Source organism: Salmo salar, chromosome ssa09 (assembly GCF_905237065.1).
Source record: "Salmo salar chromosome ssa09, Ssal_v3.1, whole genome shotgun sequence".
NCBI classification, from domain to species: Eukaryota; Metazoa; Chordata; class Actinopteri; order Salmoniformes; family Salmonidae; genus Salmo; species Salmo salar.
The window spans coordinates 60,610,204-60,632,920 of record NC_059450.1 but is presented as its reverse complement, the minus strand read 5'-3'; the positions used below and the strand labels follow the sequence as shown (position 1 = coordinate 60,632,920).

General features: G+C 39.5%; 1 protein-coding gene across 1 annotated transcript in view; it reads left to right on the top strand.

Annotated features, from left to right (window-relative positions):
• Positions 1-22,717, top strand: part of rxfp1 (relaxin family peptide receptor 1) — a 106,525-nt gene that overhangs the window by 69,531 nt on the left and 14,277 nt on the right. The window contains exons 3-12 of the mRNA XM_014211903.2: positions 4,894-4,999; positions 6,129-6,200; positions 17,515-17,586; positions 17,946-18,017; positions 18,226-18,297; positions 18,698-18,766; positions 18,855-18,926; positions 19,169-19,240; positions 20,614-20,685; positions 20,870-20,941. Of these exons, the coding sequence (XP_014067378.2) occupies positions 4,894-4,999; positions 6,129-6,200; positions 17,515-17,586; positions 17,946-18,017; positions 18,226-18,297; positions 18,698-18,766; positions 18,855-18,926; positions 19,169-19,240; positions 20,614-20,685; positions 20,870-20,941 (751 nt within the window). The remainder of the gene's footprint in view (positions 1-4,893; positions 5,000-6,128; positions 6,201-17,514; positions 17,587-17,945; positions 18,018-18,225; positions 18,298-18,697; positions 18,767-18,854; positions 18,927-19,168; positions 19,241-20,613; positions 20,686-20,869; positions 20,942-22,717) is intronic.

Sequence of the window (22,717 nt, the reverse complement as noted above, 5' to 3'; positions counted from 1 at the left end):
AACTTGTCAAAAATAGTACTGATTGGCCTAAAGGGGCGCTGTTATAAGCAGTCTCACTTAAACCCTCATATCAGTTGCCCCATTTGACCTAGAGACTTGAAACGTTGTATGTCTGTGTCTTTCCTAATGCTGAACAAAATTTGCCTCAGGGACCCATCAGATCTGTCAGGATACATTTTCCCCTGTCTTGGAAATTTGGGAAAACCTTTGAAAAACATATTCTCACAAGACAATTCGGTATGTTGGCCCATTGTATATATCTTAAATTCGTTTGAGAAAAGCTACGGGATTGGTTAAGAGATGGTTGAGTTATTAAGAAATCAGATTTTACATCTCTGCTTAAATCCTTTGTAAATCCACTCATCAATGGCCTATGACTTAACTCTTTGGGCCACCATGATGAACCTTGTTGAGTTTGGCATTGATATCTTAAAAATAAGGAAATTATGAACAATTCACATTTTTCTCTATGTAACACTAATGCTTAAAATAATCATTAAAAAAAATCTTCTCATAAACTAATAGTCAGATTCACTACAAATGTGGTCTTTGGACTCATCACAATAGTCCCTAAAGAGTTTGAGAAATTAATGTTGATGCATTCTAAGATGGCCACACTATACCTGTGGATCAGAGGTCTTCAACATTTCCTTGCCCAGGGGCCCCCTCCCAGGCAAACTGGTGACCCAGGGTCCTCCATCATAAATTAGCCAAAAAAAAGAACGTCTTATCAGGTGAATGATAATGGCAAGGAGAAGTAATCAACATTTAAAAATGAATAGATTTGGTAGATAGGTATTTTTACTTCCCTACATTAGAATTTGTTAGAGGAAGTGTAAACTCTTACATAGCCTATTAGCTAGAAAGGTGACTCCATTTTCACTAAGAGCAGCTGATTAGCTGGTTAAACAAAGGTTAGCCATGTGTTGGCAAAAATGTATGTCCAAGCCAGTGCTTGTCTATTCATGGGTGCTTTTTCAAAGCCTACAGTGCAGTCGGGAAGTATTCAGACCTCTTGACTTTTTTGTTACGTTACAGCCTTATTCTAAAATGGATTTTTTTTTAAATCCCCTTAATCTGCACACAATACCCAATAATGACAAAGCAAAAACTGTTTACATTTTTTTGCTAATTTATTTAAATTACAAAACAGAAATACCTTACTTACATACAGTACCAGTCAAACGTTTGGACACACCTAATCATTCCAGGGTTTCTTTATTTTTTACTATTTTCTACATTGTATAATAATAGTGAAGACATCAACAGCAGGAAATAACACATATGGAATAATGTACTAACCAAAGAAGTGTTAAACAAATCTAAATATATGTTATATTTGAGATTCTTCAAAGTAGCCACCCTTTGCCTTGATGAAAGCATTGCACACTCTTGGCAATCTCTCAACCAGCTTCATGAGGTAGTCACCCGGAATGCATTTTAATTAACAGGTGTGCCTTGTTAAAAGTTCATTTGTGGAATTTATTTTTCTTAATGCATTTGAGCCAATCAGTTGTGTTGTGACAAGTTAAGGGTGGTATACAGAAGATAGCCCTATTTGGTAAAAGACCAATTCCATATTATGGCAAGAACAGCTCAAATAAGCAAAGAGAAAAAACCTTCTATCATTACTTTAAAGACATGAAGGTCAGTCAATCCGGAAAATGTCAAGAACTTTGAAAGTTTCTTCAAGTGCAGTCGCAGAAACCGTCAAGCGCTATGATGAAACTGGCTCTCATGAGGACCGCCATAGGAAAGAAAGACCCAAAGTTACCTCTGCTGCAGAGGATAAATTCAATAGAGTTAGCGGCCCAAATAAATGCTTCACAGAGTTCAAGTAACAGACAGATCTCAACATCAACTGTTCAGGGGAGACTGCGTGAAATCAGGCCTTCATGGTTGAATTGCAGCAAAGAAACCACCACTAAAGAACACCAATAAGAAGAAGAGACTTGTTTGGGCCAAGAAACGCGAGCAATGGACATTAGACCGGTGGAAATCTGTCCTTTAGTCTGATGAGTCCAAATTTGAGATTTATGGTTCCAACCGCTGTCTTTATGAGACGCAGAGTAGGTGAACGGATGATCTCCGCATGTGTGGTTCCTTATTTCATAGTTTGTCTTCACTATTATTCTACACTATAGAAAATAGTAAAAATAAAGAAAACCCCTTGAATGAGTAGGTGTGTCCAAACTTTAACTAGAAATGTAAGTATTCAGACCCTTTGCTATGAGACTCAAAATTGAGCTCAGGTGAATCCTGTTTCCATTGCTCATCCTTGAGATGTTTCTACAACTTGATTGGAGTCTACCTGTGGTAAATTCAATTGATTGGACATGATTTGGAAAGGCACACACCAGTTTATACGTATAAGGTCACACAATTGACAGTGCATGGCAGAGCAAAAACCAAGCCATGAGGTCAAAGGAATTGTCCGGGAAAATTCTGCAGCATTGAAGATCCACAAGAACACAGTGGACTCCATCATTCTTAAATGGAAAAAGCTTGGAACCACTAAGACTCTTCCTAGAGCTGGCCACCTGGCCAAACTGAGCAATCGGGAGACAAGGGTCTTGGTCAGGGAGGTGACCAAGAACCCGATGGTCACTCTGACGGAGCTCCAGAGTTCTTCTGTGGAAATGCGAGAACCTTCCAGAAGGACAACCATCTCTGCAGCACTCCACCAATCAGGCCTTTATGGTAGAGTGGCCAGACGGAAGCCACTAAATCAGTAAAAAGGCACATGATAGCCCACTTGGAGTTTGCCAAACGCCGCCTACAGTAAAGGGCTCTCAGATCATGAGAAACAAGATTCTCTGGTGTGATGAATCCAAGATTGAACTCTTTGGCCCGAATGCCAAGCATCACATCTACAGAAAAACTGGCACCATCCCTACCGTGAAGCATGGTGGTGGGAGCAGCATCATGCTGTGGGGATGTTTTTCAGCGGCAGGGACTGGGAGACTAATCAGGATCGAGGGAAAGATGAACGGAGCAAAGTACAGAGAGATTCTTGATGAAAACCTGCTCCAGAGCGCTCAGGACCTCAGACTGGGGCGAAGGTTCACCTTCAGGCCTCTCAAGTGGCACAGTGGTCTAAGGCCCTGCATCGCAGTGCTAGCTGTGCCACTAGAGATACTGGGTTCGAGTCCAGGCTCTGTCGCAGCCAGCCGTGACCAGGAGACCCATGGGGCAGCGCACAATTGGCCCAGCATCGTTCGGGTGAGAGGAGGGTTTGGCCGGCAGGGATATCCTTGTCCTATCGTGCACTAGCAACTTCTGTGGCGGGCCGGGCACAGTGCATGCTGACACGGTTGCCAGGTGTACGATATTTCCTACGACACATTAGTGCAGCTGGCATTGTGTCAAGAAGCAGTGCGGCTTGGTTGGGTTTCAGAGGATGCACGGCTCTCGACCTTCGCCTCTCTCGAGTCCGTACAGGAGTTGCAGCGATGAGACAAGACTAAGTACCAATTGGATACAACTGGCCCTAAGCACACAGCCATGACAACGCAGGAATGGCTTCTGGACAAGTCTCTGAATGTCCTCATTTGCCCAGACTTGAATCCGATCGAACATCTCTGGAGAGACCTGAAAATAGCTGTGCAGCAACGCTCCCCATCCAACCTGACAGAGCTTGAGAGGATCTGCAGAGAATACTCCCCAAAAACAGTTGTGCCAAACTTGTAGCGTCATACCCAAGAAGACTAAAGTATGTGATCGCTGCTAAAGGTGCTTCAACAAAGTACAGAGTAAAGGGTCTTATGTAAATGTTATTTGTTTTACATTTGCAAACATTTTTAAAAACCTGCTTTTGCTTTGATGTTATGGAGAATTGTGTGTAGATTGATGAGGGTGCAAAAAACCCAATCAATTTTAGAATAAGGCTATAACATTAAAATGGGGAGGGGTCTGAATACTTTCGGAATGCACTGTATGTCAGCTACTACAGTGAGTGTAATTGGCTCAATATTAGTTGATAATTAAAATTGACATTATTAGAAAGAAGATACTCTCCTCTCTTCGACTGTGGGTATGTAATTTAGCGACATTCATAAAAACATTGGGGGAAAAATATGCGGACCCCCAGATTGCTGATTTCCATTCTTCCCCTTTAATCAGAGACTAATTTAGTCAGGACCCAATAAGTGTACTCGATGATCAATTAACTTGCAAGGAAAAAGGAAATCAACACTACAGAACTTTGAATACCATTGATATTTTAGTATTTCCATGGAGTCTAATCATTTCCTTTATGCCTGATTATAAATCCCCTCAGACACAGTATAAAGGAATTATTTCTGATACCCACTTTACTGAATGCTATTATCCTTTTACACATTTCCTGTCGGAACCTGGACTTATTGAATTTGAAAAAATAATTGTCTTTTCCTCTGGCATGAGGCCCCAATTCAATCGATTGCTGCTTCAATTAAATTCTCTGTGGCCGTGTGTAACGGTGTTGAGATTGTGCAGTAACCTCATTCCACATCTTGAAATGTCTCCACTCGTGCTAACGAAATGTTAACTTTCGGTGTCGTAATGGGCAAAGACGTTGTCAAGCGGGCGGTAACGTGTTTGCGAAGCAGAGGGTAGCTGGAGCCTTTGCAAGGACATTGTGCCCGAGACTGGGAAGAAAGCGAAACTGCAAAGCAAGCAGTCACATCCGTCACGTGTGGCTCTACTGTACATATGCAGTGATTAAGGTTGGTCCCCGACACTCTCCCATGTCTCCATGTAATCTTAGGTAAAGCTAGTTCTAAAACAACAGTGTTGTCCAAAGACCTTGTTGACATTTATTTTCATTGTTATTTTTTTTTGTCCAGCTCCTATGTGGATCTGCGTCAGTCATTAATATCTTTCTTCCCTCTGTCCTTTCTCTTCCTCATCCAGTGCTGGAGGCTGTTCCAGAGCTGTGTCAGTGCAGAGATCTGGAGCTGGACTGTGACGGTGCACAGTTTCACTATGTCCCAGCCGTGTCCGTTAACGTCACCATGATGTGAGTTGCCACACACACACAACCACGCATTCGCATACATACATTTGCATCTGACTGGAAGTGTGCAGATACTTTTTCCTGTTTCTCCTATGAATTGGAAGAGAAAAAATATTTAAACAAAGTGTCTCTTGCAGTTATCCAAGTGTCTCTCGCACTTAGCTAATGAGTGTCTCGATGGAATTTTGTTTTTGAAGGTTGGTTTAAGTCTTAGGGCTGTTCTCTCCTGTACTGGAACATTATTTTTCTCAATTGGAAGAGTTAAAAGAGGCATGAACCTCTTTACTGAAGCCTGCTGTAATGTGAGAAAAACTTTAACAGAAGGAAATCATTATGACAAAAGTAATTCATAAACAGTAGGATATATAATATACATTATCATTTCAATCCATACATTATGCAAAATAATGACAATGACTATAAACTATCACATAGAGCTCGCCCTTTCTTGGTCTCACAATATTTTGTCTCACTGTCATATTGTCCACACATTGTTTAGATAATGGAACATTTGGGCCATATATTTATGATCTGTGCCCATTGCGGACATCCAGTTCCACTTGACTATTAATTTGCTCGATGGGTAAACCTCGAAAGCCCAATTTGCAGATGGGGTCATTTAATAGTGTCAATTGCATATCATTGCCGCCTCCTCTTTCCCCAATTGGCTCGTCTTTCATTAAGGTCCTGTAGACTGCTGCGGCACGCTCCGCATTGTTAACTTTCAATTAAAATACTTTCTTCACTAATTCAAAGCTGATCTCCATAACCTCGGGTAACATGGCCACCGTGGTAATCGAGGTGGAATGAGTTTAGATAATGACTAAAATGGCAAAATGATGCATTCCGTCACACTATAAAGAAAGATGCTCCTTCTGTTTGGAATAATGATATGTTCTATCACCAATTCTATTTCAAATGTAATTGGAAGATTGTCCCGAATACACACAATGTGGTCACATAGAAATGTGATTAGTTCCAACCTCAAACAGACAATGAGCCGAGAACCTAGTGATTAAAATGAAAAGGTTTTCATCATTTTTAATTCACACAGTATTGTTTGGTGGCACAATGTTGTGTTTGTTGTTTTTTAATTATCTGGTCGATCTTATGAACTAATCACATCCCATAGGTCCCTTCAAAGGAACCGGCTTCAGATATTGAACGGTGACATATTCTATAAGTACCAGAGTCTTCAGAAACTGTAAGTTGTCGTTGAATTATTGATTGTATTTTAAAAATGTCTTCAGGCGAGAGAAGTCACTTGATTAAGTTGTAGTCGGCAAGTAAATATTTTGATAGCACTTCAAAAACACTCTCTGATAGACTAACCACTCAAGGCCTCTGTGACTGCCAGACAATATCAAAGCATTTCCTGTCCCCTTTTGATGCTTTTGATGGCCAAAACAAGCTTAAATTGGCTGTGTTTAACATTCATTCAGCAAGACTTACCTTCAGATGATAGTTGTGAGGAAAAACAGACTTTCAAGATTGTTCAGCACATCATTCAGTCTTGTTGTGCAATCACATTTGAGGCCAGATTACCGGATGATTCTTTTTTTTGGTAGGGGGCCACACCGATAACATATGAACATGTCATAAGCAATGGCAAAATGTGTAGAATTGCAGCGAATTTGCTTTAAAACAATACATTTGGCCAAAAAATGTAGCTAAGTCATTCAAAAGTGATACTAAGGACATAATTGTTATGTTGTCAAATTAGGCCTCATTTGTTATGCAGCTTGTCAGACCGTGTAATGGTTGCTGCAGCCATTCATTCATTGATTCCATCATCAATATGATTGTTCATTGAAAGATCTTTGATATAGGGGCTTCCTGAGTGGATCAGCGGTCTAAGGCACTGCATCGCGGTGCTAGAGGCATCACTACAGACCAGAGTTCGATCCCGGGCTGTATCACAACCGGCCGTGATCAGGAGTCCCATGGGGTGGCTCACAATTGGCCCAGCATCATCCGGTTTAGAAGAGGGTTTGCCCGGGGAGGCTTTACTTGGCTAATCGCGCTCTAGCAGCTCCTTGTGGTGGGCCGGGCACCTGCAGGCTGACCTCGGTCATCAGGTGAACGGTGTTTCCTCCAACATATTGGTGCGGCTGGCTTCCGGGATAAGCGGGCGGGTGTTAAGAAGCGCAGTTTGGCGGGTAATGTTTCAGAGGACGCATGACTCAACCTTCACCTCCTGAGCCCGTTGGAGAGTTGCAGCGATGTAACAAGATCAAAATTGGGGAGGAAAAAGGGGGTAAAAATAATATATAAAGCAGGGCTGCTTTTGAATTCCAGAGAATGTAAGTGTGTGAGTGTGGAGCAAGGAGCAGAGTTTAATACGAGCAGATTTAAAGAATTGTCTGCCTTCTCTCCCACTCTGGTACTGCTCAGCCACGCTATGCCTAGCATTTTTTATTTCCTGTATCATAATTCTTTTAATTAGGCCTATTCTGTAGTAATTATTTAGCCTACCCCACCCACAGTAGCCTATACAGTGCATTCGGAAAGTATTCAGACCCCTTTACTTTTCCACATTTTGTTATGTTGCATCCTTATTCTAAAATTGATTAAATTGTTTCTTTTCCCCTTATCAAACTACATACAATACCCCATAATTATAAAGCGGAAATCAGGTTTTTAGAAATGTTTGCAAATGTCTTAAAATAAAAAATCTGAAATACCTTATTTACATAAGTATTCAGACCCTTTGCTATGAGACTCGAAATTGAGCTCAGGTGCATCCTGTTTCCATTGATCATCCTTGAGATGTTTCTACAACTTGATTGGAGTCCATCTGTGGTAAATCCAATTGATTGCACATGATTTGGAAAGGCACACACCTATCTATATAAAAGGTCCCACAGTTGACAGTGAGTGTCAGAGCAAAAACCAAGCCATGAGATTGAAGGAATTGTCCATAGAGACAAGATTGTGTCAAGGCACAGATCTGGGGAAGGGTACCAAAACATTTCTTCAGCATTCAAGGTCCCCAAGAACACAGTGGCCTCCATCATTCTTAAATGGAAGAAGCTTGGAACCATCAAGACTCTTCCTAAAGCAGGCCACCCGGCCAAACTGAGCAATTGGGGGAGAAGTGCCTTGGTCAGGGAGGTGACCAAGAACCCGATGGTCACTCTGAAAGAGCTCCAGAGTTCTTCTGTGGAGATGGGAGAAACTTCCGAAAGGACAACCATCTCTGCAGCACTCCACCAATCAAGCCTTTATGGTAGTGGCCACTCCTTAGTAAAAGGCATATGACAGTCCGCTTGGAGTCTACCAAAAGGCACCTAATGACTCTCAGACCATGAGAAACAATATTCTCTGGTCTGATGAAACCAAGATTGAACTCTTTGGCCTGAATGCCAAGCGTCACGTCTGGAGGAAACTTGGCACCATCCCTACGGTGAAGAATGGTGGTGGCAGCATCATGCTGTGGGGATGTTTCTCAGCGGCAGGGACTGGAAGACTAGTCAGGATCGAGGGAAAGATGAACTGAGTAAAGCACAGAGAGATCCTTGATTAAAACCTGTTCCAGAGCGCTCAGGAACTCGGCCTGGAGCAAAGGTTCACCTTCCAACAAGACAACAACCCTAAGCACACAGTCAAAACAAAGCTGGAGTGGCTTCGGGACAAGTCTCTGAATGTCCTTGAGTAGCCCAACCAGAGCCCGGACTTGAACCCGATCGAACATCTCTGGAGAGATCTGTAAAAAGCTGTGCAGTGACGCTCCCCTTCTGACAGAGCTTGTGAGGATCTGCAGAGTGGAATGGGAGAAACACCCCAAATACAGGTGTGCCAAGCTTGTAGCGCCATACCCAAGAATACTTGAGGCTGTAGTCCCTGCCAAAGGTGCTTCAACAAATTACTGAGTGAAGGGTCTGAATACTTATTTAAATTTGATATTTCGGTTTTGTATTTTTTTATCGATTTGCAAACATTTCTAAAAACCTGTTTTTGCTTTGTCATTTGACATTATTGTTTGTAGATTTATGAGGAAAAAGCAATGTAATACATTTTATAATAAGGCTGTAACGTAACAAAATACTTTCCGAATGCACTGTATCTAGTGTATTTTTTACTTTCTAACATTAGGATATGTTGTTTATTTTGAAGGTCTTCAAATTTATTAATGGATGTTTTAGGTAGGCAAGACATATGTATTTTTGTTTTTCTTGGAATAGAAACCCCATAATTTAAATATATTTCATAAGGCTAAAACATCAGGAACAAATCGTAAATAATAAAAGGTGAGTGTCAGTGTCACATCCTGACCAGTAAAGAGGTTATTTGTTATTGTAGTTTGGTCAGGATGTGGCAGGGGGGTGTTTGTTTTATGTGGTTTGGGTTTGTTGGTATATGTGTTTATGTAGAGGGGTGTTTGTTTAGAGTATTCCAGGGTTTTTGGTTATGTTCTATGTTGGTATTTCTATGCTCTATGTTGTGTATTTCTTTGTGTTGGCCTGGTATGGCTCTCAATCAGGAACAGCTGTACATCGTTGTTGCTGATTGGGAGTCATACTTAGGTAGCCCTGTTTTCACCTGTCCTTTGTGGGAAGTTGTTTTTGCACTGCTGTGTTTAGCCTGTAATATTGTGCGTTCGTTCGTTTTTTCTTGTTTGTTTATTTAGTGTTCAATAAAAGTTAAAATGAGCACTCAACCCGCTGCGCCTTGGTCCAGTATATACGACGACCGTTACAGTCAGCTTCATTTCATAAATAAAAATAAATAAATAATCTCAAACTGCAGGAGTCCAGTGATTTGTGCGCAGATGCAAGCACCAACAAGCTTCACATGTGCATTGAGTGTGGGAAAAGCGCTCTACAAATTAAATATTATTATAAAAACAGAAAGGTACACATGTAAAAGCTAAATTACAAAGAAATATTAGTGGCATTATAGCCATAATATGAACAAGAGAAAGGAGAATGGAATGTGTTTAAAAAGCCTAAAATTGAAAAATGCATTGAAATAAAGCCTCCCCATGTGTGAATGCTATTTCTCAAAAATCTATTACGTTTAAGTAGGGACCGGCAGAGTCCAGTTGGACAGTGTCACAAGGCTACATAGACATAGGCCTACACGTCACCAATGCTGGCAGGAATACACAGCCGTTCTCAATTGTGAGCTAGAATGAAATGTGTGTGTAACAATTGCTTAACACTATGGGCTATTGTATTTTTAAGCTTAAACTCCATTGGAGCAGTTCACCACTGGAGCAGTAAGGAGAAATGAAAACTACACAACTGAATCATTTAGGAAAAGAATGCCGGCTTGTATTTTGTAAATAAAAATACTTTCAAAAAAATGAATCACCTTCAGTAAATATTGATATGTTCAAAGTTCAATAGCAATACGATAAACATGAATCCACAGAAAACACAAACCAATTCACAAATACTGGCATTAACCACTATGAGATGGAATCAAATGTGAGTGACTGTGCTTATCAATAAACACTAAACACATATATGCATAGTCACTTTAACCATATCTATATGTACATACTACCTCAATCAGCCTGACTAACCGGTGTCTGTATGTAGCCTCGCTACTGTATATAGCCTGTCTTTTTACTGTTGTTCTATTTCTTTACCTACCTATTGTTCACCTAATACCTTTTTGCACTATTGGTTAGAGCCTGTAAGTAAGCATTTCACTGTAAGGTCTACTACACCTGTTGTATTCGGCGCACGTGACAAATAAACTTTGATTTGATTTAAGGTGTTTACATGTAGCATGTGCTTAAAACAAACCCACTGAAATGTATGATGCAATGATGTCTTGCAAGAAAAATCCTACCACACCGTAGTATGGCAGTGCAAATTCAGTGACCTCCAAGGAAAATAAATATTTGCATGCAAATCTTCTTATCCATGTCCTGGGTTTGGGCGGCTCGCCATCCTTGGTGGAACTGAATCCATACTCCTGAACTGAACTGTTTAACAAACAGGATCACACAATATATATTAGAGGTCGACCGATTAATCGGAATGGCCGATTAATTAGGGCCGATTTCAAGTTTTCATAACAATCGGTAATCGGTATATTTGGACACCGATTTGCCAATCTTTTCTTTTTTTTTACACCTTTATTTAACTAGGCAAGTCAGTTAAGAACACATTCTTATTTTCAATGACGGCCTAGGAACGGTGGGTTAACTGCCTTGTTCAGGGGCAGAATGACCTTACCTTGTCAGCTCGGGGATTCAATCTTGCAACCTTACGGTTAACTAGTCCAACGCTCTAACCACCTGTTTTACATTGCACTCCACGAGGAGCCTGCCTGTTACGCGAATGCAGTAAGAAGCCAAGGTAAGTTGCTAGCTAGCATTAAACTTATCTTATAAAAAGCAATCAATCATAATCACTAGTTAACTACACATGGTTGATGATATTACTAGTTTATCTAGCCTGTCCTGTGTTGCATATAATCGATGCGGTGCACATTCGCGAAAAAGGACTGTCATTGCTCCAACGTGTGTCTAACCATAAACATCAATGTCTTTCTTAAAATCAATACACAAGTATATATTTTTAAACCTGCATATTTAGCTAAAAGAAATCCAGGTTAGCAGGCAATATTAACCAGGTGAAATTGTGTCACTTCTCTTGCGTTCATTGCACGCAGAGTCAGGGTATATGCAACAGTTTGGGCCGCCTGGCTCGTTGCGAACTAATTTGCCAGAATTTTGGCATAACATTGAAGGTTGTGCAATGTAACAGGAATATTTAGACTTAGTGATGCCACCCGTTAGATAAAATACAGAACGGTTCAGTATTTCACTGAAAGAAAAAACGTTTTGTTTTCGAGATGATAGTTTCCGGATTCGACCATATTAATGACCTAAGGCTCGTATTTCTGTGTGTTTATTAAATTATAATTAAGTCTATGATTTGATAGAGCAGTCTGACTGAGCGGTGGTAGGCACCAGCAGGCTCGTAAGCATTCATTCAAACAGCACTTTCGTGAGTTTTGCCAGCAGCTCTTCGCAATGCTTCAAGCATTGCGCTGTTTATGACTTCAAGCCTATCAACTCCCAAGATTAGGCTGGTGTAACCGATGTGAAATGGCTAGCTAGTTAGCGGGGTGCGCGCTAATAGCGTTTAAAACGTCACTCGCTCTGAGACTTGGAGTAGTTGTTCCCCTTGCTCTGCATGGGTAACGCTGCTTCGAGGGTGGCTGTTGTCGATGTGTTCCTGGTTTGAGCCCAGGTAAGAGCGAGGAGAGGGACGGAAGCTATACTGTTACACTGGCAATACTAAAGTGCCTATAATAACATCCAATAGTCAAAGGTATATGAAATACAAATCGTATAGAGAGAAATAGTCCTATAATTCCTATAATAACTTCAACCTAAAACTTCTTACCTGGGAATATTGAAGACTCATGTTAAAAGGAACCACCAGCTTTCATATGTTCTCATGTTCTGAGCAAGGCACTTAAACGTTAGCTTTCTTACATGGCACATATTGCACTTTTACTTTCTTCTCCAACACTTTGTTTTTGTATTATTTAAACCAAATTGAACATGTTTCATTATTTATTTGAGGCTAAATTGATTTTATTGATGTATTATATTAAGTTAAAATCAGTGTTCATTCAGTATTGTTGTAATTGTTATTATTACAAATAGTAATGTTTTTTTTTATTAAAATCGGCCGATTAAATTGGTATCGGGGTTTTTGGTCCTCCAATAATCGGCATCGAAAAATCATAATCGGTCGACCTCTAATATATATACCACGAGTACCTTTTCATATAAACATTAATATAGTGCTTAGCTTTAATCTCTTACAGGAATAAGAAAATAAAACTTTAGTCAAAATGCTTTACACTTTAACTACAGCACTTGGCAATAACTAGCCTGGGCAATGCAAAGGACTTTACACAAATACAGCACCAGGCTCACGTGGACTGAACAATAGACTAGCCCGGGCAAATGAAAAGTACTTGTGCTTACCCCTACACGTCATTTCTTATAAAGTCATCAAAAACATAACAGTGTACCAAAATGGATTGTGATACTATTCACATTTTATAAAAGTATGAAAACTAAAACAGTTTGCCATGCATGATTAGCATGATCACTAATGTTTGCTATTTCAATTGATCGATAGCTGAGCTAGCCTAAATGTTAATGGCTTGTGAGTACGCTTGGTTCAGTATGAACACGCACAAAATGCTAGCAGCTCATTCTCCATACGAAAACTCACAAAATCCTGGCGTCAATTTTTCCCCCAATCCCTTCACAGCACGTTCGTATAGATAAGTAAGTGTTAATATCCAGTTCTCTCTTTTTAGTTCAGTTTTATACAACTCCTCAACAATTTGAAACAGTTTTTCTTCCATGTAATGATGGCAGCTCTTCATGTTCCGTTCTATTTTTATTTTTTCAGCATGTTGGCGCCATCTGGTTTATAACGTGAGGTTAGGAGAGGGACTGAGAATATTGAGTTTTGATTGGCTCAAAATAAACTGCTCGTCATGCAGCTTCTGACAGCTGATTTGTAATAGCTGTCAATTTAAACATATCACTAGCAATATAGTATAATATGATTGGTTACTGGAATCTCACTAGTAACGATAAGTATTCAACATTAGTCGACCTGCGTTACATGCGCAATCAATGTAGGGAGTTAACATATCATAAGGGGATTGCTTAGACCACACTTATCGATAAGACTCGTTATCTCACGCAATCTGGAAGAGAAGTAGCCCATGTGAGCGCTTTAACAGTAACCTAAACGCACAGTTAAAGTATCCATCACTAATAAATGAATGAACTTCAGAAATAATAGGCTGGTTTATGCTGTGAACAACATGCTTTTATTAGCCTACCAGAATCACCTACAAAAAGAGGTTTGTGATAGGCCTTCACTTGAAAGGTAACAGGAAAAAATACATTTAATTACTGAAATAAAATGAAGAGATATTAAACAGTGTCATTATAAAAGTTTACTCTTTGAAGTGTTGGCTAATGGTTTACGGGAAACATAAGTAAGCCATACGATTTTCAATCGCACCGATGACAACAATCTTTTAATTTGATGATAAGGCAAAGAAAAAGTATTGTTTTGAAAGCATCCTGAAATGGAGTACTTCAGAGGGAGAACCTTGCGTGATGGATAGATTTGGCGGACGGGTTGCAGAAAAAAATCAATCTTTGCATTGCAGGGATCAACTTCCTGTTGCAGTGTTATAGTCTCATGCATTAATGGCAGTAATAATAATAATGATAATCAATTGCAACCTTACTATTCTGCACAGGCTGACGTAGACCGATTAAGCTATTTCAAACACTTCAAGCTACCAGGAGTCAAAAGCCACCAACTGGGCAAAACATGTCTGAAGTGTACACTGATTATTTGGACAATAATGTTGTGGGAAGTCATTTTTATTCGCAGGAAGAAGTTTAACTAATGCCTAATTGGGTGTTCTTTGGTAAACAAAATTGTCACAATACATAGCGGCATTTTTATCAATCAGGGCATTTGAAGTCGAGCAGTGATCTTCATGCCTTCTGCCACACCTTGTCTGATATCACAAAGACGATTTGTCCCTTTGGGGATTTAGATAATTAATTAGTACTTTAAGGGCTTAAGGTTACCAGCGTGGATTTGATTTCACGCACCAATATGCTGTCCTCTTTTGGTGATATCACCATTGCGCATGCCCTCAATGACTAAAACACCAGTCTCAACGTCAACAGTGAAGAGGCGAGTCCGGGATGCTGGCCTTCTGCGGGTACTATTTAATGAAGCTGCCAGTTGAGGACTTGTGAGGCGTCTGTTTCTCAAACTAGACACTCTAATGTGCTTGTCTTCTTGCTCAGTTGTACACCGGGGCCTCCCACTCCAGCCGTTTGTGCTGTTCTGTGAAGGGAGTAGCACACAACATTGTACGAGATCTTCAGTTTTTTGGCAATTTCTTGCATGGAATAGCTTCACTTCTCAGAACAAGAATAGACTGACGAGTTTCAGAAGAAAGTTATTTGATTCTGGCCATTTTGAGCTGGTAATCGAACCCACAAATGCTGATGCTCCAAATACTCAACTACTCTAAAGAAGGCCAGTTTTATGGCTTCTTTAATCAGGACAACAGTTTTCAGCTGTGCTAACATAATTGCAAAAGTTTTTCTAATGAACAATTAGCCTTTTAAAATTATAAACTTAGATTAGCTAACACAACGTGCCATTGGAACACAGGAGTGATGGTTGCTGATAATGGGCCTCTGTACGCCTATGTAGATATTCCATAAAAAATCTGCCATTTCCAGCTACAATAGTCATTTACAACATTAACATTGTCTACACTGTATTTATGATCAATTTGATGTTATTTCAAAGTACAAAAACTGTGGTTTTCTTTCAAAAACAAGGAAATGTCTAAGTGACCACAAACTTTTGAACGGTAGTGTATATATTTTTTAAATAGCATACGGGGCGGCTTCATCACAATCTATTTTAAAATGTTAGGCTTTTCAAATATATTCCATTCTCCTTTCTCTTGTTTATATTATGGCTATATTCCCACTAATATTCCTACATGTACAGTTGAAGTCGGAAGTTTACATACACCTTAGCCAAATACATTTAAACTCAGTTTTTCACAATTCTTGACATTTAATCCTAGCAAAAAATCCCTGTCTTAGGTCAGTTAGGAACACCACTTTATTTTAAGAATGTGAAATGTCTGAATAATAGTAGAGAGAATGATTTATTTCTACTTTCATTTCTTTCATCACATTCCCAGTGGGTCAGAAGTTTACATACACTCAATTAGTATTTGGTAGCATTGCCTTTAAATTGTTTAACTTGGGTCAAACGTTTCAGGTAGCCTTCCACAAGCTTCCCACAATAAGTTGGGTGAATTTTGGCCCATTCCTCCTGACAGAGCTGGTGTAACGGAGTCAGGTTTGTAGGCCTCCTTGCTCGCACATGCTTTTTAAGTTCTGCCCACAAATGTTCTATAGGACTGAGGTCAGAGCTTTGTGATGGCCACTCCAATACCTTGACTTTGTTGTCCTTAAGCCATTTTGCCACAACTTTGAAAGTATGCTTTGGGTCATTGTCCATTTGGAAGACCCATTTGCGACCAAGCTTTAACTTCCTAACTGATGTCTTGAGATGTTGCTTCAATATATCCACGTAATTTTCCTCCCTCATGATGCCATCTACTTTGTGAAGTGCACCAATCCCTCCTGCAGCAAAGCACCCCCACAACATGATGCTGCGACCCCCGTGCTTCACAGTTGGGATGGTGTTCTTCGGCTTGCAAGCCTCCCCCTTTTTCCTCCAAACATAACGATGGTTATTATGACCAAACAGTTCTATTTTTGTTTCATCAGACCAGAGGACATTTCTACAAAAAGTACGATCTTTGTCCTCATGTGCAGTTGCAAACCGTAGTCTGGATTTTTTATGTTGGTTTTGGAGCAGTGGCTTCTTCCTTGCTGAGCAGCCTTTCAGGTTATGTCGATATAGGACTCGTTTTACTGTGGATATAGATACTTTTGTACCTGTTTACTCCAGCATCTTCACAAGGTCCTTCAAATTTATTTAACTACGCAAGTTAGTTAAGAACAAATTCTTATTTACACTGACGGCCTACCCGGCCAAACCTGGACAATGGCAATACTGGTATCGTCCTGGCCCTAAAAACAGCCCTGCATTAGGCTATCAAAGAACTGACAATGAAAAATCATATCAATGGATGGAATCAGTGAATGAATGGCTGCAGCAACCATTATATGGTCTGACAAGCTGCATAAAAAAAAATGAGGCATAACTAGACAAAATAACATTTAAGCCGTTCAACCAAGATAACGAGTCATTCAAATTACTTAGTATCTTGTTTGAACGATTTAAGTCATTCGAACGAGATACTAAGTTGTTCACACGAGATAATTCCAATAGTCTTATTATATATTTTCTGCCTTGGGTTTCAGGGCATTTTGTACAAAATGTGTAGAATAGCAGGAAATTAACTGCAAAATGTACTCTTATCCTCATGGCAAAATGTGAACAATAGCACGAGGTTAACTCGAAGGGGGGGGGGGGTGGCTCTGGAGGTAGGTGCCCCGGGGACCCAAATGCAGTAGTCTGGATCACATTGGCCTTGAAACATATTGGCAGCATGGAAGTAGTAGCAAGATGAGGAGACTAAAAACATGCCTCATTGACTGGCAAGAACTATCTTTTGAATAAAGTCAGCTATGCAGTATTGTTTGGGTAATTTTCTTCTTCTAAAAAACTATCAAACCACATACTATAAAAGTATCTACCAATTGGTATTTGTATTTTGTTCTACAGGGACCCGTGAGGCTTCTATACTTGTTGTAACTAATTTTCACTTGTTAGTCATCGTGGCAATTGTTCTCCTGAACACACAAATTAATTTAAGACAAAAAATAGTATTTTGAACACAATGTACTATTAGTACACAATGTGTAGTTTTAGTAAGTGTTAAATTAAACAAGATATTTTTTAACATACTTCTAACATACTATTTTTCAGATATCTACAACATAACAGAATTCGAGCTGTGAGTCCTAACGCATTCAGAGGACTATACAATCTAACAAGACTGTAAGTTCATAATATTCATACATCGATGCGTGCACTTGACAGTGTTATGTTGGACTTTATAATGAAAAGGAAAAGGGGGATAAAAAGTCAGTTGTAGAACTGAATGCCTTCAACTGAAATGTGTCTTTCGCATTTAACCCAACCCCTCTGAATCAGAGAGGTGAGGAGGGCTGCCTTAATCGACATCCACGTCTTCGGCACCCGGGGAACAGTGGGTTAACTGCCTTGGTCAGGGGCAGAACGACAGATTTTTACCTTGAATGTTGTTGATTTAAGTTTCCCTTATCAAGTTGTTTATGTTTGAAATAAATGGTAAATAATTCAATGTGTATATTTAAAATCTGAATTTTCTGCTTCAGATATTTAAGCTATAACAAGATATCCATCCTGATGCCCGGGGTGTTCCAAGATCTACACAAGCTGGAGTGGTTGTAGGTTATCCTTACTGACACATTCTGTATATCCTGTTTGCATATATAGACATACTGCTAACACAATGGGTACAAAGACTACATTTTTAGACAGACTTCAGAACTCTCGCACAAAGCTTGTATCGCTGTAGTTTCCTTTAAACCAATGTTCAACCAAATACTTAATTTAATAAGAGAGCTGAAAATAAACTCTACCCTTTGGTTGTAGGATCCTTGAAAACAACAGTATCCATCAGATATCCCCCATGACCTTTTCAGGCTTGCGTTCCTTGGTACTCCTGTGAGTTTCATTTCTACCTTTGCCTTCTTGAGTTTGGCTTGTTTTGCTTTTTCCATCGAATAAGTTACTTCATACATAGCAGTGGGAAGTAGGTGTGCTGAGGGTGTTGCAGCACCCACTGAAAAATCAGAATAAAAATAATATTATTATTTGTATTTTTCTTTTTTTAAGAAAAACATTATTCACAAAAGTATTGCACTGGACCTTTACTACTGCTGTAGTATTGCAGCACCCCCACCCCCAAACTACTTCCCACGTCTATGCTTTCATATGAACTTTATTGAAGTGCCCCGGTATTATTAAAGGGCCAATGTGATATGCTAAAGTATTTTGGCAGTGAGTGTTGTTTTCTTTGAATGGCACAAAAATCAGACCGCTCTTGTTTTGTTTTTGTTCGCAGGGTTTTGTTGAACAACGCACTGACAAACCTGGATGACATCTGCCTGGAAATGCCAAGACTAAACTGGCTGTAAGTTTGGAAGTCAACAAATCAAAGAGCTTTGTTATCAGCATGATATTACTTTTAAAAATGTTTTTGTGCGCTTGTGTGTCTCCAGGGACATGGAGGGAAATCAAATTGAAAGTGTCGGAAACGTAACATTCTGGTCGTGCAACATGATGACTGTGCTGTAAGTGTGACTTAATTAGTTTAGTTTTCCTCATTTTTATTGTTGTGTCCTTGGCTTTCTCACTAGGCTATAACTATTACAATTCCAAATATCAACATCTATTTGTTTCCCTAAGGGATTCTAAATAGTGGACCCCAAAACAACAATCTTGCTTTTAGAACCAACAGAGAAGATAATAAAGTGAGAAAATGTATGTCTGTTTTATAATTCTTGTTTGACAGTCTTTCCTTAACTCTTTCCAGTGTCCTACAGAAGAACAGAATCAGTCGCATACATGAACAAGCGTTCTCATTTCTAAAGAAACTTGGGGAATTGTAAGTTATTTTTTGTATGCCTCAAGACATGAAATTGCATGACATTTTCCTCTGTCATACCCAGACACAGTTAATTTTGAGTCCCAGACACAGTGATATCTTCACCTATTCCACTGACTTTTTTAAGAATTCAGATAATACCATATAAATCAGTACAGACTGCACTATAAATATACAACATCTTCCCAGGCCAAGATGTTGATTATGATTTATATTTTATGAGTTTTGGTGAATCCAAACAATTATTCTGACATGCATTTACACTTGTTTCTGGATTTGCAGAACAGGTGGTCATGTAAACCTTGTGTAAGTTTCATACACTGTATATGTAATGGATAAATGCCTCCGTTCTGTACATTACCTTTGAAAAATGGACTCCATTATTTCAAAGGTAATGTACAGAATGGAGGTGTCTATCCTGCTTATACAACAGTTGCCAAAGAACACAATACTAAAGCACACATTTACCGGTAGAAATAACTTTTTTTTGTTTATATTTTTAGAAGCAAATTCATACTTTATCATCTTTTGGTTGCTAGAGACTCGACCCAGTCGTTTGATTAGTTCTATATTTATGGACGCGACGAAGTTGCTCGTTCTATATGTTCTGTTGCCATGCTCGCTGGCAACGTTCTTATTCCTTGCTTGCTAGCTAGCCAACTAGCTATTGCTAACACAGTCACGACCCCGGCAGCCAGAATAACAGCAAAGTGGCTGCATATGCGTTTGTTTAATAAGCTGTTTCCCATAACATCCATAACAATGATCTGATGATGCCCAATTTTGCCTGGCATAGCTAGAAAAGTTTGCCTTCTCGTCAGGACACTCGTCGACACTGTTCATTACGAGGAGATCGCATTGCATATCAAACACTAGGCTAGAAGCTAGCTAAATAGTTTGTTATTAGCTGCCAATAAGACAACTGAATTTAAAAAAAACTGTTGTTGAAAACAGCTGGTCCACTAGAAACGCTGGAGGATTTGACAGCGTAGCGCTACTTGCATCATGTCTGAAACAGCAGGGACCGGAGAAATGTATGTTCATCACTCACCATGTTAGGTCATCAGACGCTCCAAAAAACATGTCTAGCTGGCTATGTTTGTCGTTGGACCTGCGTTTACAATGTATCCAATTTTAGTTTGTGTAGTTGTTGGTTTAGCTTTCTGTAACTTTGTAGCAAGTATGGTCTGCGTGTGTAGGCTTATATTGCGTCATGATTGCAAGGTGTCCCGATATCTTTTCCAACTGTCCCGTTATCTGGTTTTAATGCTCATTCTAGAATGTTTTCTGGCCAGTCATGAATGAGTATTCAACAATGCTGTGGTATATTGGTTCTTGTAGTTTGTTTCCAATAAATAGCTTTGTCTCCACAGAGATCTGTCCAGCAACAGACTCGTGGCAATCCCTCCCAATCTCTTTGTTCATCTGGGAGATTTACTACAGCTGTGAGTTAGATCCACACTCGGATCTATGCACAAACATTCGTAGAATATTTTATATGTTTTTGTTGCTCTAACGATGAAAGACATAGTTATACAGCTATGGTGCTATAGTTATCGTTGAATATTATGTCTTATAATTGATGCTGTAACTGGAGCTCTGAGGTCAATACTTGTACATGTTTTTTAGGAACATCTCGTGTAACCCTATCGTGGATCTCCAAGTTGACCACTTTGATAACTTGCATAAATTGAAATCATTGTAAGTAGCCATTGTTTGTTTTACTGCTCACTTTGTGCATGCATGTTACACTTGAAACGGAAAAGCATCATTAGGGTAGTTTGTTTATCATTTATGAATCATTACTCCCACTGTTAATGTTAGTAAGCTAGTTATTCACACATTTATAAAACACTTTTAAAGTATGTAATAATAATTTGAGAGATCATTCATAGTGCCCGGACTGGATTTCCACTAAGCTAACATATGAAATTGTTTTAAGATTATCTTACCAAGGATCATATTGTTAATTTTAGGATCCCTGTAGGTATTTAACAAAAAAAAAGATATAGATATATACAAATATAGATATATATATTACAAAAATGTGTATTTGATGAAACATTGAATTTGGCCTTACTGCTATTAGCCCATAAACACGCATTGCATAATATACAGTCGAAGTTGGAAGTTTACACACTTAGGTTGGAGTCATTACAACTCGTTTTTCAACCACTCCACAAATTTCTTGTTAACAAACTATAGTTTTGGTAAGTCGGTTAGGACATCTACTTTGTGCATGACACAAGTAATTTTTCCAATAATTGTTTACAGACAGATTATTTGACTTGTAATTCACTGTATCACAATTCCAGTGGGTCAGAAGTTTACATACACTAAGTTGACTGTGCCTTTAAACAGCTTGGAAAATTCCAGAAAATTATGTCATGGCCTTAGAAGATTCTGATAGGCTAATTGACATCATTTGAGTCAATTGGAGGTGTACCTGTGGATGTATTTCAAGGCCTACCTTTAAACTCAGTGCCTCTTTGCTTGACATCATGGGAAAATCAAAAGAAATCAGCCAAGGCCTCTGAAAAAAAAATTGTAGACCTCCACAAGTCTGGTTCATCCTTGGGAGCAATTTCCAAACACCTGAAGGTACCATGTTCATCAGTACAAACAATAGTACGCAAGTATAAACACCTTGGGACCACACAGCTTTCATACCGCTCAGGAAGGAGACGCGTTCTGTCTCTAGAGATTAACGTACTTTGGTGCGAAAAGTGCAAATCAATCCCAGAACAACAGCAAAGGACCTTATGAAAATGCTGGAGGAAACAGATACAAAAGTATCTATATCCACAGTAAAACGAGTCCTATATCAATATAACCTGAGAGGCCGCTCAGCAAGGAAGAAGCCACTGCTCCAAAAGTGCCATAAAAAAAGCCAGACTACGGTTTGCAACTGCACATGGGGACAAAGATCATACTTTTTGGAGAAATGTCCTCTGGTCTGATAAAACAAAAATAGAACTGTTTGGCCATAATGACCATCGGTATGTTTGGAGGAAAAAGGGGGAGGCTTGCAAGCCAAAGAACATCATCCCAACCGTGAAGCACGGGGGTGGCAGCATCATGTTGTGGGAGTGCTTTGCTGCAGGAGGGACTGGTGCACTTCACAAAATAGATGGCATCATGAGGCAGGAAAATTATGTGGATATATTGAAGCAACATCTCAAGACATCAGTCAGAAAGTTAAAGCTTGGTCGCAAATGGGTCTTCCAAATGGACAATGACCCCAAGCATACTTCCAAAGTTGTCACAAAATGGCTTAAGGACAACAAAGTCAAGGTATTGGAATGGCCACAAACCCCTGACCTCAATCCCATAGAACATTTGTGGGCAGAACTGAAAAAGCATGTGCGAGCAAGGAGGCCTATAAACCTGGCTCAGTTACACCAGCTCTGTCAGGAGGATTGGGTCAACATTTATTTTCACAACTTATTGTGGGAAGCTTGTGGAAGGATACCCGAA